This window comes from Arvicola amphibius, chromosome 2 (assembly GCF_903992535.2).
Source record: "Arvicola amphibius chromosome 2, mArvAmp1.2, whole genome shotgun sequence".
Classification (NCBI taxonomy): Eukaryota; Metazoa; Chordata; class Mammalia; order Rodentia; family Cricetidae; genus Arvicola; species Arvicola amphibius.
Genome location: NC_052048.2, coordinates 8,707,572 through 8,725,965, shown reverse-complemented (window position 1 = coordinate 8,725,965; position 18,394 = coordinate 8,707,572). Strand labels below are relative to the sequence as shown.

Here is an 18,394-nt window from a genome sequence, read left to right as displayed (position 1 = left end):
ACAGTCAGCCCACAGCCTTTTTATGTCCATATGAGCAAAAGCGAAATCTGTCCCACAGTGCTTGACTGATTAGACTCTCTTTACCAAGGCCTGGGTGAGATTGCCAAAACCCACCACCCACTGCATAGCTTAGCTCATGGCAGCTGTTGGCCAGCTCCATCTTGCAGTCCCTATGGAAATTTGAGCACCTCATGTTGGTATACCATTTGTAGCTTTAAGTTTCTTATTCTTCCCAGTCCTACAGTCTCTTTTAAAATAACCACTCTGAGGCTTAATAATAATTTCAAGCTGTTTGGTTTATTAGTTCATGCTTATTATTAACTAGCTCTTACAAATTAAATCAACCCATTCTATTTTTCATATTTTATCATAAGGCTCCTGGTTTCTTGCCTCACAACTTACTTCCATGGGTGCTCCTGACTCCACATTCCTTTTCCTTTATCTTGGATTTCCCCCAGCACTATTCTGTCTGGCTAGTGGCCAAATCAGATTCTTTATTAACCAATGGTAATAAAACATATTCACACAATACAGAAGGATATACTACATCAGGAGATGGAAGCATTAAGACATGAGGTACAGAGAGAGGAAGTTTGGTGGTAAACATGTGGAAGTGATACTAGACCCTTTGTTCCTTATATACACCTCTTTTTGATTCCCAGTTGAAGTGATGCCAACAAATTCCTTCCTATGATTTACCTCCCCAATGTGCTGCATAGACACGGCTCCAAATAACAGGGCCAAGAGATCATGTCCTAAGACCTCTAAAAGAATGAAGAACATAAACCGCTCTTTCAAGGAAGTGGATTGGCCTCAGTTCAAGTAATGAAACTGTAAACTTAACACTCCCATGGACCGACTGGTTCCCTCAAAGAGTTGTAAGATTGTGCCTTCCTTTATTCTGCTCTCGCATGTAGATATTTATGACCAGCTTTGTAATGCTAAAAAAAGTTCCAAAGATCTTTGCTTCATGATTTTTAAAAAAATGATTAAAATTTTCAGTGCTCTAAGTAATCAAATATGTGACATGAGTAATGAAACAGGGGATTGAAAACAACAGATGACATTTAATAAGAAGTCTAATTTTAGAAGCATCATATCTAGAATAAAAAAGAGAATTAAGAACTCCTAACTAGACAAGGAGTATGACAATATCTTGCATATAGAAATAATAAATTTAAACAAATTATTTCAATGTAACACAACCAAGATGAAAATATTTTTCTCCAAATAAATATAACATCAAAGCATAATTCCATGAAATTGAATAGTGTTTGATCATGGGAAAGTCTTAAAGCTCTTTGTAAAACATCTGATACTGCATTCAGCCTTTATTTATTTATTTATTATTTATTTATTTTCAGTGATTTACTCTACTTCGATGTTGAACCCAGAGCCTGACACATACTAGACAATCACTGTGCCACTGACATACAACCTCTTCTCTATGAAGAGCTATGAAAGTACAGGCTCTTTGCAGATATGTAAGAAAGGTGCACTTGCTCTGACTGAGTTAAAAGAGGAAATGCTGTTTGACAATGAAGGCAGCTGTGAAGTTCATTGTGGTGGGGTTACCATAGTCTTCCCTGGGAAAAATCTTATGTGCCACTCTAATGCTTCTTAAATATCAGTAAATATTTTTTATCAAGATTAAAGATAACTTTGGGGGTCCTCAAGCATAAGGAAATAGCTCCCATAGTACTTCCCATAATTTAAAAGAACCAAATGCACTTGTGTAGGTCAATAGAAATCTCATTACAGCCTCGTTTTCAGTTCTCTGTTGTTATCATACTCGGAACTCCTGGGCACATCCATGCACTCGCTTTCTTTTTCTGTGAGCTTCATCTCTGCAAATTCAGTCTCTGAAGTGTCAGTCTCCTCAGGGAGCTGGAACTTCCTCAAAAGTATTAGAATGCAGATTGCTGGGAGGAAGCTTGATCCTCTTAGTGCTGTTGGCAACCCAAGGAAAATGCTCCTGTAGAAAACAACTAATCTGCATTAAATCTTAACATGATCAGTGAAATCTAATTTTGTATACTCTTACAGATCATTTATTCTTCAAATAAAAACATTAGGTGATTATTTTGTCCATATAAACTATATAAGTTAGTTTACTCAGTTATTAATACATTTTGTTTAAATGTAAAATATTCCAACATAAAAAGTTTGAATGTATTTCTTCAGTTTCGTGATACATAGTTTCCTTTATCAGCTTGACTGAATCTAGGGTCATTATAGAAAGACATCTCTTGATGTGCTATGAGCATGTTTTTATAAATGTTTAGCTGAGGATGAAGTCTCTTATACCAAGCGCTGGGCTTGTAACCCTCAACACTTCCTGTCAGAGCAAATAACATGACCAGCTTCTCTCCAAACCCTCTCTGCAATTACCTCACACTGACAGTATGCTTTTCCTGCCATTATTGCCTGTTTTCTTAAATATTGAGAAAATAATATCCCTGTTAGTTTCAGAGAGATCTTCTGTCTTGCTTGCCCAGAGTTTGATCACACATGAATAAAACATGAAAAAGTCACGTTTCGAGATTTTTTTTCCTACTAAGTATTTGTATGTGTGTTACACCAATACATGGAAATTTTTGTATATCTAATATAAGTGCTATTAGTCACTTTATATATTAATATGTTCAAATTGTTGATTTTCATGCATAATTTTGCTTGTATAAAGATAAATTTATTTTTTATTGTTTAACTATGTGTATGTGTTGGGTCTCTCTGTGTACATTTGCCCAGGAATCCTGGATGCCTTGAAGTTGGAGTAACAGGAAATTTTGAGCTGCATAATGTGGGTTATGGGAATTGAACTCATGTGCTTTGCAAGAGCAATATGTGCTCTTAACCACTGAGCCATATGTTTAGCTCCAAATTCTTTTCATTTGCTGAACTTGTCCAGTTTAACCATGAAGACTATGGATGTTTCCTAAAAAGAATTAGGTAATTTTCCTTTTCACCATTTCTGAGAATAACTTTTATACTATCATAAGCATCTTTCTTTATAAATTTGATAAAATATGCCTTAAGATTTCTAGACTTCATGTGTATGGAAAATAGGTACTTTTATATGTAGATTTCTAAATAACTATGAAAGCATTCTTTCATGTTCTCAACATATTTGTAGGAAAATATGGTGTGATGGATAGTGTTGTCAACACAATCTAGAATCTCCTGAGAAGGAAGTTTCAGTGAAAGCCTGTGTGGATTTTGTTGACCTGTGAATAGAGTCATGGGACAGGATCATTCCTTAGACAGGATACCCAGGACCACGAAAGGATAGAGAAATTAATCTTACATATTTCTACAGTCTTAAAACATAAAAATAGTATACATGTGTAGATGCCTAAGACTTCAGATATAACAATTCAGAAATATTTTTCAGAATGGATAATAGATTAAAAAGTATCAGTTTATGTTTCTTTCACTTTTTAAAAAGACCCTTATAAAAATCAACTAAAGGAAGAAGGACTCAATTTAGTTCACGTGCATTCTCAAAATGAAACAGTATCATCTTACCACTCAAACTGTTAGATATGAATAGGAACTTTTTTGTACTAAAATCATATGTCACAAGAATTATTATTACCTGAAATTATTTATATCATACATCCTGCAAGCCCCTGGTTTCCCACATTTCTGATTTCCCCAGTGTAAACAGGTTCTGTCTATCAAGGCACCAAAGTATATAGGTCCTGGAATGCCCGCTGCAATAAAATGAGAAATAAAACAGCCCATTGAAAAGCAGAAAGCAAAGAGAAATATGTTTTTTGGAAGTATTTCTGCTTCTCTATTTAAAAAATATAAAAATAATGAATAAAAGTCTCTATGCTTACTTTTAGGAATTATCAGTTATTGTAAAATATTTAGATCAAAACAAGTTAAAATTATGTATAAAATGCTAAAGAAGTATGCAATGAATTCATGATTATGAACTTCATTTATTTTCTGAAATGTCTTTTTCAGTTTTCTGTACATCTAACAAACAAAACTGTTTTTTCTTGTATTATTATTGAATTTGTCTGAAGTTACTTCATTCTCAGACTAATTAACAATAGCCATTTCTAACCACAGGAGCTTCAAAATGTAATTCAGAGTAACATGGGCAGAGCAAACATATGTTAGAGATGAGGTCATTGGAGCTCCCTGGATGTGGACAACTGGGATAGTACAGATCCAGAGACAAATTACCTCTTTCTCTCTTTTTTTTGTCATTTATTGTTCCATCCCTGTGTCTGACCATATATCCATACATCTATCACATGAAGCCTCTGTAGATGTATTGAGTTACAGGATGCTATCCTCCACTCACCAAAACACTAAGGATGCTATAAAACAGCATCTGAGCCTGCAGCAGAGAATTCCATTCTATGCTGTCACCAACTTACTGGACATTCCCCTAGATATGTTTGAGAAGCTTCTTATTTACGACTCCTGCTATTCTCCAACTATAAACATCACTAACAGTCATCATGTTGAAAAGTAACTTTTGCCTTCATGGTGATTCTTGTTTGATTCCAAATTAAAGCTTTTTATTCCCTTTAGGGTGAGTGTTCTGTTTTGACTTAACAATATATTTGCTGTCTCTTTTCTTCTGAAAATTTAATTGGTTTACTAAGCATTTGATCTTGATCTGATATGTTGTGAAAATTGTTCATACCAAATACTCTTGTGAAAAATGAATGTAATCCAACTCCAAGTGACTTCTCTTCAGACTTGATACACCTGAAAAATCATACTCATATGAATAAAAGTACATCATGCAAACAAATATCTGTCCTAGCATCCTTCCAGTGGCAATTATAGTTCATGAACCTAATGGTTAAGCTTTTAAGCAGGCAGGGAAAACAATGTAACTCTATCTCTGTTAAAAATACCCAAAGGGAGGAGAATAATGACTTCTGATAGCTAGCTCTCCTGTGACATCCACATATCTGATTGAGGGTGAAACCCTTTAACAGTTGGACACTGACAGCTATCCTAGATAACCTAAGTTACCATGGTGTTGAGCATGCAGTACCCTTATACCCAGAACAATGGACCCAAACCTTTGAGACCACAAAACAAATAAATCTTTTTTTTTCTCTTAAGTTGTTTGGCAGCATTTTGTCCTGATGATAAAAAACTAACCCATGTTATATTAAATGTCAAGATATAGTAAAAAACAATCCCACAGATAGGCATAGAAAGACTTCATCATGTAGGCTATGACATAAAGTTAAGGCTTTTGTTATATGGAGGTAAACACATTAGAATTTTTCTTTCTTGTACCACCCACAAAATTAGATAAGATGGCTTTGAGAATTACATACAAAGAGGAGGCTTATAAAGCAGACATGATAAAATCTGAAAAATATTCTTATAAATTATGAACACAGAAGTCCTTTTAAAATGCTGTCTTTCCTTATCAAATACACCCCTGGTTATGAAAAGCATAAAAATACAGCTGCTAGAATTTCATTTTGGAAGTGATTCCATGGAAGAATTCAAGAAAACATAACAGAGGAGTAACAATCGTGTGAAAACATTGGTAAGATGCCATCTATTATTTACATTACCAAATAGTGCAAAGAAGTATGAAAATTTTTATTTGAGTATCCGTTAACCGCATTACATCAAGAAGCTACACATTAGGGTGTTCAGGATTGCTCATTGGGTACCATCAAGATTGTAAAAGCCAGTTCAATAATGGGAATCAACATAGTGGCAAGAGAAGCAACTCCTGCAAGGTGTCCTCTCATTTCAACATGCATGCCATAGCAACACTTGCAAACACACACATGTACAAATACATACATATACACACATGCAAAGAGAGAAAGACTAAAAATGTTTTTAAACATCACACATTAAAACATGAACATGAGCCAGGCATTGGTGGCCCACGCCTTAATCCCAGCCCTCACTCAGGAGGCAGAGGCACGCAAATCTTTGTTAGTTCAATGCCAGCCTGGTCACAAGGGATAGTTCAAGGACAGGCTCCATAGCTGCAGAGAAACCCTGTCTCAAAAAACCAGCATACACGCACATGCACACGCACACGCATATGCACACACATCAATGGACCACAGCATTTACATCCACTTGAAGAGTCAACTTTAGAAATGAGAGCTATTGAAAATGTGAGTGGGACATGAAAGTGGGAACAGGGAATGTGTTTAGATGATCCAACAGGATAATTCAGCTACTCATGTTCCCTATACCTAGAGCCATCCTCCTCTATGTGACGTACTTATCCTTATCAACTAAGCATGCTGCTTTGGAACAGAGGCACCTGGAGTACTGGGGAAGAAAGGAGACACTGTGTAGTCACATCAGCCGAATAAGCCTGAAACATGATGGGGTGACAGATACCACAGCCAAATCTCACTCACTAGCAACAATAAGTCTACAGAACTAGTAGCATTTGGTGCGTTTATCTGTCTATGAACTAAAACAAGGCATATATCACATCTCTACTTGTGTGAATATCAAAATATCCCATCTTACCATGGAAAATGAGTACCTAAGAACATATATCTAGTCTATTTCAGTGAGTTCTATGGTGGGTAGAAGTAGAGGGAAAGAAGAATCAAGATCAAGGAATGGAAAGTTAGGGGAGAGTGGGAAGTGAGAAAATCACTGAAGAGGAGAAGAGAGGAGACCAGAGGAGAGGAGAAGAGAGGAGAGGAGAGGAGAGGAGAGGAGAGGAGAGGAGAGGAGAGGAGAGGAGAGGAGAGGAGAGGAGAGGAGACCAGAGGAGACCAGAGGAGACCAGAGGAGAGGAGAGGAGAGGAGAGGAGAGGAGAAGAGGGGATAGAAGGGGAGAAGGAGGGGAAAAGAAAAGAGAATAAGAGAGAAGAAAAGAGGAATGAAGAGGAGAGGAGATGAGAGGAAAGGAGAGAAAATGAGAGGAGAGAAGGAAAAGAAGGGAGAGAAAAGGAAAGAAGAGGAGAGGAGAAGAGGGGAGAGGAGAGGCATCATGAGAGATGAGGAATGAAGTGAGGGAAAAGTAATGGGAAAGGGATTTGGAAAGGAGGAGAAGGGGGAGGGGATGAAAAGGGAATGTGGACAAGGAAACAGAAAAGTGCAGTTGCCCATAAGGGAAAATTGAGAACATTGCTCCATTCTATTGGGATAAAATATTTTGAATGACACATAATTAACAACTTTGCTTCTGAATTCCATTGAGACAAGATAAGGGTTGAACAGTCTCCCCATTGTTGGTGTCTGTTAAGTTTGCTAGACTAGAAAGACCATGTGGAACAAGAAAATAACTTGAAACTTGACTCTGCAACTTCCTCACTTTATATTAGAGATTATAGTATCTGCTATTGTATTCTCATACCTTCTCATTAGAGAGTATCCACTACTGCATTCATATGCCTCTTGGTCAGATAATATTATTGAATTTTGATAAAGACAGATTAAGCTCAGGATGTCATTGAGCCTGGTCACTTTTACATATAAAGTTTCACATTTTGCCAGTCACTTTGCTGAGCATAGGATATAAGTACTAGGTAAATACTATCACCCTCCAAAACAAGATGTTCCTTAACTTAGGTCCAAGACATAAAGGGAGAAAATACAAAAGGACCAGAAGAAAAAATTCCAGCAAACTTTACATTACTCTTAAATGTAGCAATGCTTTTTTTGTATTAAGAGTCTTGATAAAGATAACTCAGAACACTGAGGTTCTGGGAACCATTATTCCAAAAGTCTTTCTTTGGAAAACAAATTTTAATAAGTGACCAAAAAATCTACATGGCATTGGTAGGGTAATTTTTGTGTAAAGGTGCTCACCACAAATGCTAGATGACCGAAGTTCAACAACCAGAACCCAGAGACATATGTAAGAAAAGAATAATATAAAAGCCCAAGTCAGTGACATGCATCTGTAAACTCAGCATTCCTAGAGTGAAATAGGAGAAAAACAGAATTATTTAGAACTTGAAGGACAGGTAGGCTGGAGCACTTACCCAGCATGGAAGCAGAAATAAAAGAGACCCTTACTCAGAAGCAAGATAAATTGAGGGAACTGGTTTCCAACATTGTCTTTTGATCTCACCATGCTCTCAGTTGCACACAGGAGCCCACCAGTCAGTCCACACACACACACACACACACACACACACACACTCACTCACACACACAATCATACATTCATGTATGCACACACTGCTATGAGAAAGAGAGACAAAGAAATGAACAAGTTACTTATTACCTCAGAAGAACCATATACCCAGGTATGGCTGCTAGAGAATAGATGAAACTGCCAATTACTGCCATGATGAAAAAGTACTGCATCTTTATAGTACAGTCGGGGCCCTTGTTACACAGCCCAAGCACTGCAGATGAGTTTCCTGAAGACTGAATGCAGCTGCAATTTTGAAACACCTGTAAAAAAACAAAACAAAATCAAAATGAAACAAACCAAAAACAATGTTCTAATTACATAAGGAAACTATTGGGTATAAATCTTTAGTATTTGCCACATAGCCAATTAGAGAAAACACAAAGTGTTGGTGACAATGGTAAAACTCAGAGGAAGAACACTGATCTATCATGAATGAGTTGGAGCATGAACACCATTAAATAAATTCTAAATAAGGAAAATGGAGGTTCTTTCCCCCTTTATTAACATCTCTGTCTTGGCATTTGAAAATTTTATCTTAAAATATAAAGGGGGAGATTTTTTTTTAAAGCATTGGGTTTTTTTTCTAAATACATGAAGTAAATTTGCAAAAATTCAATTATCCTGAATGCACACTTATTTGCTTTTTTTGTTTTTCTTCTATGTGTGTCTATGTGTGTGTGTGTATGTGTGTGTGTGTATTTATGTATGTGCATGCCTATGTATGTGTGTGTCTATGGGTGGACATGAATATCCCATGGCATCCATATAGAAGTCAGGGATAAGTTATGGGAGTTAGTTCTCTTCTTCTCTCATATGGGGTCCTAGGATGTAACTTTGGTGGTATTTTTTGTTGACAAATATCTTTACGCACTGAACCAACTTTCTAACCTGCCCATACTTTTTTACAAAAGTAAACAAATACTGTTTTGTTTTGGCCCAGTACTAAGTACAAAAACAAAATGTGTTTCAAGATGATAATGGAATACTAACAAGTTACATGCTTACTAATGAAGTCTCCAAGAAAACAAGTTTAAGAAGAATGTTGATTCTTTTTTTGAATTATGTTTCTTGGTATGATTAAGAATCAAAATTTATATTTTATTTTGACTACTAACAAACTCTGTAAGTATTATAACATGTTTAAGGCAAGGAAAAATGTTTAACTCTTCATCTGCTGAGCTATAATGATGTGGGCTGCAAAAATGGCACAGTCTGTAAAGTCCTGTACAGGCATGAGGATCTGAGTTCATATCCCCAGCACACATGTGAAAGATGCATGTGTAAAGAATGTGCTCGCAACACTGGTGTTCTAAAGGACAAAACAGGTGACTCACTGGGGCTCACTTGGCAGGCAGCCTAACAGAATTAGCAAACTCCAGGTAAGCTAGATCCTGTCTCCAAAGCACAAAGTGGATGCGACCTGAGAGTCCACAGCAGAGGTTGTCTTCTGACCTCCATATGCACATGCACATGCACATACACATGCATGTGCACACACACACACACACACACACACACACACACACACAGTGGGGGAGGTCCTTCTATCTTATCTGTTGCTTTTATTGGTTAATGAATAAAGAAAATGCCTTGGCCTATTGATAGGGCAGAACTTAGTCAGGTAGGCAGGGAAAAATGGACTGAATGCTGGGAGAAGGAAAACAGAGAGAGATGCCATGGAGTTGCCGAGGAAGATAGATATGCTGAAACTTTGCTGGTAGGTCACGACCTCATAAAAATATACAGGTTAATAGAATTTGGTTAAATTAATATAAGAGTTAGCCAATAAGGACCTAGAGCTAATGAGCCAAGCAGTGTTTTAATTAATATAGTTTCTCTGTGATTATTTTGGTTCTGGGCAACCAGGATGAACAAGCAGCCTCACTCCTCTAACAGACTGGCACCAACGTGGGCAACTTCATCCATTCAAACCCTGAGAAAACACAAAAGAACAGAGTTAAGCATAGGTTGGTAGCAGCAGTTTCTAGGGTGGGCTCTGTTTGATAGAAGCATGAGGAGACAGGGCTTCTTTTAGTGAGGATTTCCTGATTAAGCAGTAGCAAAAGAAAAAAAAAACATGTCATTTTGAAATACAGTCTTTCAGGGATCTGCTGCCATCATGACCTTTGGCTCTTTCAGGAGACCAAGTATTTGGATGCGGTTTGTGAAAAGCATGCTACAGCTTGCTTAATGGCAATGTGGACCGGCTATGTGCATAGAAGTGGGGCGATGGGTGTGGCTTTTGGAAGCAGCGAGTAGTGCCCATGTTGGAATGGGTATAGCAAGCAAGAAATAACGTAGGTAGCTTAGTAATGTCACAGTTTAGATTCATAAGCATTTAGCATTTTAAGAAATGCTTCTGGTCAGAAAATAATTACAAATATGCAATAAAGACAAATCCAGATATGTCATAGTGTTGTATAAGTGTATATTGGCTTGAAAGAGAGACGAAAAATAGTATAGAGATTCATAAAATAATGTTAATGCTTTTAAAAAGGGAAAAGTCTTTAAAGAGACACAGTAAAGATAGACATAGATTAAAAGGAGTGAAAAAAAGCCACGAAAATGGAAAATTCACAGAGTATGGATTATGTATAATATTGTGTTTTCTTTGAATTTTTGACTGTGAATGAGCTAAATACGGAGAGATATTTCATTGTATGGGCTGCTAAGTTAAACCAACATAAAGGTATCTTGATTCCAAAGGTTGAGTCTAAGGATATGTTGTTTAGGAAGAAAGCTTTTTTGTTCTTATCACAGAAGATGAGAACCTGTGGATCACTTCCAGACAAATATGGTTTGATAGAGCACAAGCCTCTGAAAGGCCGCTATGAACACCCTCAAAAAACTAGTTCCTCCAACTGTGGACTGAAATGAACCTAGCATACAGGATACACTATGAAAGACCTGATTAACAGGACCCCGAAACAGCTGTAAGCAGTATGGACAGAACTACGCCCATATTTCCAAATATTGTTTATAATTGAATGGGGTATATGCTATAGAGATGAACAATTTGCATTGGTATGGATTTTGATTTATTGATACACATTTAATGTCAATTTTGTTAAATGTATATGTATTTCTGATCTTGATTAAGGTATTGTGTTTGTGTAGCTCATTTAAAAATATAGTGTATAATTAAGAAATATAAGTTACTAGATACTCATCTCTTATAGTCAAACTTGTAGTCATGTAAGATAGATTTTCTAGATGGATGGAGATATATTTCAGTTAGCTAGGTATTAAATTTTTTCAGAGACCATCAGATTATAGCATTTAAAATGTATAAGAACTTAAGATTTCTCAGGGGTGTATATATTGAAAAAAGGAGGGATTAACTGGTCTGATGGGATGATTGATATTTGTGAGTTATTGTTTTTAGAAAACTGTATTGGTGCTGATTCTTGTATATTGATATATTGAACATTGTATGAGAGTATGCTTCTACCTCTGTTTAAAACAATTGTTATATTGAGATATTTACCATATTGCAATGTACATTTCTACCTCTGATATTATTTATGTAATGACATTGTTTACATTTGGAAATCATTGTCTTCATTTATTGCACAGTTGTTTATTCTCTTAGTCTTCAAGTTAGGTATTGAGAATTATATATTTATCATATTTATATTTAGGATAATCAGGTTTTTTAGATACATAGAGACTATATTTAGTATAGATAGTATAATCTTCGACCTCTTCAAAGAGCTGTAGAAAATGGCCTTTAATCTAACCTAGAGTGTTGTACTTATGAGACACAATCACTCCTAGCACTACTGCTCTACTCCTGAGAGAACATTGAGCACCAAAGACACTCCACTGGGAGCTTTTCTTCTTCTAGGCAGAACTGGCCTTTGGGCAAAGAAAAGCCCATACCTTGACTACTGACAAAGATACAGAATATCCATAAATGGAGAAAATAGGATTGTCTTATCTTGCCAAGACAGGGTAGGATAGTTCTACTAAAGGTTCCTTGCCTTTAAAAAAATGGTATGTCGGTTGTGTTATGCCTTAGTCAAAGTTGGTTGCCTCAACATTGCTAATGAGACTTTGTGTGATTGCCCAGGTAGTCAGTTGTCTCTGTCATCTGTTACACATTTTGGAAGTTTCTCGTTTGTACTTTTGGTTGCTTAAGTAATATTACTTCCCTTCTCAGATTTTTGATGGGGTTGAAGATTAGATAATTGTAGCTACCCTCTGCATTATTTAGACTCCTTAAAATAAAATGCTTAATAAAACTTCTGTTATATGTTCCTTGCTTAGTACTGTTTGCTTCTTGTAATTTTATATTATCTGTTCCCATTGTATATAATTGTATTTGGTTTTGAATCTGTCTTATTTAGACAAAAAGGGGAGATGATGGGGTAGCTGACCAATCCCTTGTCTGAGGGGCATTACTCCTCCAGGGTACAAAATACCTTTAAAACATCCGTGTTATAGTGATTTGCTCTCTTGGTTCCCTGCTCTTCGCTGGAATTCTGGCTCTGTAAGTTTCTCCTGTTTTCTCATTTTATTAAAGCTGAGTATTTCATATAAGGCTAGTTTGGCTATTTCCCATTGCCGGCTGACCACACATGCTACAAAGATTTTCATGACAGTGAAACACATCTGCTCCTGGCAGCTCCAGCTAATTCAAGAGGATGATGGGCATTGAAGAGATTCCTTATGGAGTTCGCTTTCCATTTGGGCAAGAAACTCCTCCTGCCTGGACTGATGAACTGGGCATGAAGGACTCACAGAGAAATGACTGCTGAACTTGCCTAAAGGTGAGAACATCCTTTGGGGTTCCTGCTACATGAAAAAAATCTGCTAGACATTCTGAAGGACACAGAAAAAAGTTCCAAACTGACAAACTGCCATCATAGGTGGAACTGTCTTTGAAATTTCCTGCATCAGTGAAAATATCTTCTGGATACTATGGGCCAGAAGGCTGAAGATCGATGACCCGATGGTACAAAAGAACTTTGGGTGACTGTACAAGTTGTGAGATATCTCTGTCAATTCTTGAGTTTTGAAAGTTGCTTGCAATGTACTGCCTGTTTAATTAGGTAATATTATATCCTTCTGGAGTTTTTGATGGAGTTAAAGAATAGATATAGTTTTCCTTAATTATGATAAAAAATAAAATATATATAAATAATATAAGTATAATTCTTGCTTGATAATTGTTTTGTTTATGTAATTTTACTATGTTAAAGCCTTCCTTTTTGTTTAAACAGAAAAGGGTAAATGGTGTGGGAAGTCCTTCTATCTATGTGTTGCTTTTATTGGTTAATGAATAAAAAAGTGCCTTGACCTACTAATAGGACAATACTTATGTAGGTGGGGAAAACTGGACCATATGCTGGAAGAAGGAAGGAGGAGAGAGAGAGGCACCATTGAACTAGTGCCAGATAGAGACATGCTGGAATTTTGCTGGTAGGCCACACCTCAGGGAAATATACAGATTAATAAATGTGTTAAATTAATATAAGAGCTAGCCAATAAGAAGCTGGAGCTAATGGGCAAAGCAGTGTTTTAATCAATATAGTTTCTCTGTGGTTATTTTGGTTATGGGTGATCAGGATGAACAAACAACCTCACTTCTCCAACACACACACACACAAACACACAAACACACACACACACACCTACAATAAATAAATAAATAAATAAATAAATAAGTAAATAAATAAAATAAGTTTGTAATATGAAAAAATAAGTTTTCTGCCTGCCTCAACTGCACAACTTGTTTGAGACTGGCTTGACTTCATGAGTCTCTATCAAAAAAAGGTAAGACTTTGTCCAAAGCATTTTAAAGTTTTAATTTTAGTGTTTATGTGTGTGCTTCTGTATCTGTGTTTATTAAAGCAGGTGCATATGATGCCTGAGAAAGATCAGATTGAGTGTCAGATTGCCTGGAGCTGGAGTGGTGAGCTGACCCTCTTGGTGCTGGGAACCAAAATAAATTTACTGAATGAGTAGCAAGTGTTATTACTGATAAGCTAACTCTACCACCCATTCTGAGGATTTTAACTCTAATCATTTGAAAAATGTCTTGATTGCTTTTAAATTACAAAATAATTCTCAGACTCTTGTCAAGCCTTTACATAACACCTAGAACTGTAAGGTCAAATATGCATATACAAAGTAAAGTTAGTTGTTCACAAAAATTTTCATACTATATTAAGCATAAACTAATTTTTTGCCTATTAGAAGATGTAGGCTTAGGTCATAGCACATATTAATGCAGTGAACAAAACATCAGCCTCCAACACTGAAAAGATGTTTACCATGTTAATTCCTGTTCCAACAGATTTCTCACAGCCTGCAAGGCAGGCTGACATGTATGATATTCCATTGTCTCCACACACTGGATCCCATGTGTTGGTTAAACAGTTACACCTTGTGTTGCACTTAGCAAGAATCTTATTCTCCACATATAATGGCTGCTGAATTCTGAAATGATTTAAAATAACATTACGGATAGTGAGGAACCACCATGCTATTTATCTTCTTCTCTTATCTCAGCCTGTGTGTGTGCAAACATAGAAAATAAAACAAGATGAATCAATAAATTTTCAAAAAATGTTTCCAGTAATAGCAAAGTAGAATTGTACATAGTAACTGTCTCCATCATGATGATTTCACACTGGGATTGAGTGACAGGATTTCACTTTGGCCTCTAGAATCCCATGTTACCCTTTTTCAAACCCATTATAAAATTTGGGGCAGGAGCTTTCTATTGCAGAAGAGCCTATCTGATTACTCAAACCACTGTTTGGGGGGGGTTAAATGAAGCATCTGTTTTATAAATGGAATTGCTGATTTTGCTTAAGATAGTCCTTTTTCATTTTTTCCCCCACTGTGCAAATGAAAAACAGATTACACTTCTCATTTTTAGCTCTAATAGTACAGCATTTTCTTTCATGGTAAGTAATTAATGTTTATTTTTGAAGTAATTGAAAGAACAACTATGTAGATGACTTGTATGCCAATGATATGGTCCAGAGACCACAAAATGATATTTGGGTGTTTTCTGTTTTTGTTCTGGAGGAGGAGATGAAATGTGTTTCTTTCCCTCCACCCCATTTCTCTCTCCTTCTTTCCTGAGTCTGTCTGTCTGTCTCTCTCTCTCTCTCTCTCTCTCTCTCTCTCTCTCTCTCTCTCTCTCTCTCTCACTCTTGTGTTTGTGTGTTTGTGTGTGTGTGTGTAAGCACATGTACAACAGCATGCATGTGAATAGAAGAAAGAAGATAAACTTTCATTTTGTTAGATATAGAGTCCTCTGTTAACTGATGCATATGCCAAACTAGCAGTCCTATGGATCTTCAGATTTTCCTGACCATGCCTCTCAGCTCACAGTAGGAATGCTGGGATTAACAATACCATGTCAAGCTCTACATGCATTCTGGGGATCTGAACTCAGGTATTTCTGCCAGTTTGGTAAATACTTATCAGTGAGTTGTCTTCGCAGAACCTTGAAAGGAATCCCCATGTATATGTTTTATTTCATTTTAACTGATTGGATGATTATATAACTTACCCTAAACTAAGATTTATATTTCCTATGCTAATGCAGAATATGACCTGGAAATCTTTAAAATACAAAGTCTAAGACTACAAAGTATATGAGATATAATATAATGGTGACATAAATAAATATATACGTGCATTGACTTACCATGTATTAAACTCAACTGGGCTAAATTTGCGGCCTTTGTAGAAACCTATGAAAGTTTCTTGGCCTGTATAGTTGAGTTTTAAAGCTATATGTTGTTATGTAGTGAACTTTTAAAGTGATCTGGAGTATAAAATATGTGGCTAATTTAGGTTACAAAGATCTAGGTTTTTTTTCTTCATTATATTTTAAAGCAGACTATGATATCATTATGGAAACCACTCATATGTACACAGAATTATAAATGTACTCATTGGTATTCCCTAGTCACTTTTAATAGGCTCACACTTGTATATTATTAATGGATAGAAGAAAAATACAGGATAACTATGTATGATTGTCTTTATGTTGTAATCAAATGACCTGGTCACATACAATGCTTGAAGAAAAATGGATTAATAATAGTGAAAATATTATGACCTTGGTTGGGACAATTCTATATTCTGTCAATTATATTTTAACTAAATGCTGATTGGCCAGTAGCCCAGCAGGACATATAGGTGGGACAATGAGACAGGAAGTCAAGGATGGGCAATGAGAACAGGAGTCTTCCAGGAAGAAGGAAGCTCTCTCCAGTCTTGTCTCAACCACTGAAGAAGGAAGATCTCACCTGCCCTGCTGAAAAAGGTACTGAGCCATGTGGCTAACAGATGAGAATAATGGGTTAAGATATGTTATAAGAGCTAATATGAAGCCTGAGCTAATTGGCCAATCAGTTTATAACTTATGGAGACCTCTATGTGATTTTCTCTGGGATTAAATGGCTTGGAGACCGGATGGGACCAAAACCCCAACAAGCAGGCCCTCATGTTACATGACTCTACTTAAGAAATAACATACCGTTCATGCTCATAAGATGTAGTTAAGCCAGCCACTGGGAAATTATCACAGGTCCACATAAAGTTTAAGAAAAATGAAAGCCACTCAGTCAGGGATAAGCAGAAAGCTACGTATGCAGCTTTCTTGAGAGTAAACTTGAACTTTTTCATAACTAATCCACCAATTAAATATCCAATAATTACTGGAGGTAAGTTATAAATACCTATAAATGAAAATAGAATAGTATTTATAAAACACAGCAGAGAAATAAACGTTATCATTTTTTTAAAAAACACCTTACTTAGGAAATTAATTAACTCAAATATACAGTATCATAACCCCTACTCATTCACATATTTCAAATGTCCCATAATGTCACTTTAAAAAGAGAATTGGCATTTGCCTAATTATTTGAAACAAGTTATAAACACATTGTAATCCTCACACAGACACACAAACTCGCATATACACAATTAGGTATATTAGGTAATTTTTCCCCTTTAAAATTTTGAAGGTTACCACTGAACCCATGCTTATCACATATAGAACATTCTGTGCACTGCTTATGTTGCACGTAAATCTTTCTTCCTGACTCTAATTCCACTGCTTAAAAAACAATTTAAAAGGCAGTAATAAGCCTGAGCTTTTGACTGAGCATTTACAATTAATATAAGGCTCCGTGAGTTTATTTGAGAGCACAGAGATGTAGTCAGGAGTAACTTATTGGTAACTGCCCTTTCTCCAGTGACTTCTGCTTGCTGGCAGTGAGCAAAGGTACGACTCCTTTAAGAGAAAGCTACCTGGCATGGTATAAAATGGGCAGCTCTCTTGAGAGGATCTGCTACTAAACTCTTAAGTGGTGTGTATGAATGGTGGATGAGATGCTACTTGGTGGCTGTGTACACCCAGAAACTTCCCAGAGTTAGGGTGATGGCATAGCTTCCAGAGTTGGTGATAAAAATACCTCAGCCATGAGACTAGGGTTCCAGGGAACCAAGCAGGTGGAGCCTGCCACAAGAGCTGCCAGTGAAAATCCACCTAGCAGTTTAAAGTTTGACTTGTGTGGTCAGAAAAGGATAAAGATACACAACAAAAAGAGAATCAGATCGAAAAATAATGTCTAAACGTGCCATGGTGTTTAAAAATATGTATAAGCTTAAGAAAGAAAATAAACTGAGTATAGCAAGTCATAGAAAGAATAGTTTAAAGTTATAAAGTCTTTAAAAAGAGAAGTGCAGTAATAAAAAAGATTAAGCCATGCAGAGATGGGGAATACACAGGGAGTCTGGATAAGGTATGTTATTGTATTAATTTTGAATTTTTTTGAATTCTAATGAGCAAAAGACAGTTGCTAGGGAACATGGAATTGTGAACAGGACTGTAAATTTTAAATTTGGGGCTATCTTAAATTTAAAAATGAAATAAAAATATACTTGTCAAATAAAAATAAAAAATGTTTTGGAGAAGAGTATTTGCTTTTGTTCCCACAGGAAATGAGAATCTGTGCATTCCTTCAGGAATAATATTTGTCAGGTTTGATCATGGGAGACCTCATGAATCTTGCAGATGATATCTATAAGTTTACTGCTTATCTTCCTAGCACTTGGTCATTATCTCAAATTTTCTGAGGCACCCTCAAGATGCCTTCACCAACAGACAACAAAAAGCAGTTTGGAGAACATGATGCCTACATTCCCAAGAGGTGTAGGGGTAGCATTTGGTTATTTGGTGGCAGATGGATGTTTGCTATCAATTAGGGGAATATAGTATGTTGATTTAAATTT

At 36.3% G+C, this 18,394-nt stretch overlaps 1 protein-coding gene across 7 annotated transcripts in view; it reads right to left on the bottom strand.

Moving 5' to 3' along the window:
• Positions 1-278: 278 nt before the first annotated feature.
• Positions 279-18,394, bottom strand: part of LOC119806701 (solute carrier organic anion transporter family member 1A5-like) — a 76,916-nt gene continuing 58,800 nt past the window's right edge. For 6 of the 7 annotated variants that reach the window (XM_038318598.2, XM_038318600.2, XM_038318599.2 and 3 more), the window contains 6 exons: positions 16,632-16,833; positions 14,404-14,569; positions 8,213-8,385; positions 4,670-4,734; positions 3,599-3,716; positions 279-1,975 (listed from right to left, as the gene is read on the bottom strand). In XM_038318598.2, coding sequence (XP_038174526.1) covers positions 1,756-1,975; positions 3,599-3,716; positions 4,670-4,734; positions 8,213-8,385; positions 14,404-14,569; positions 16,632-16,833 — 944 coding nt within the window. In that variant the 3' untranslated portion in view covers positions 279-1,755. The remainder of the gene's footprint in view (positions 1,976-3,598; positions 3,717-4,669; positions 4,735-8,212; positions 8,386-14,403; positions 14,570-16,631; positions 16,834-18,394) is intronic. The other variant, XM_038318601.1, reaches the window with a different exon arrangement.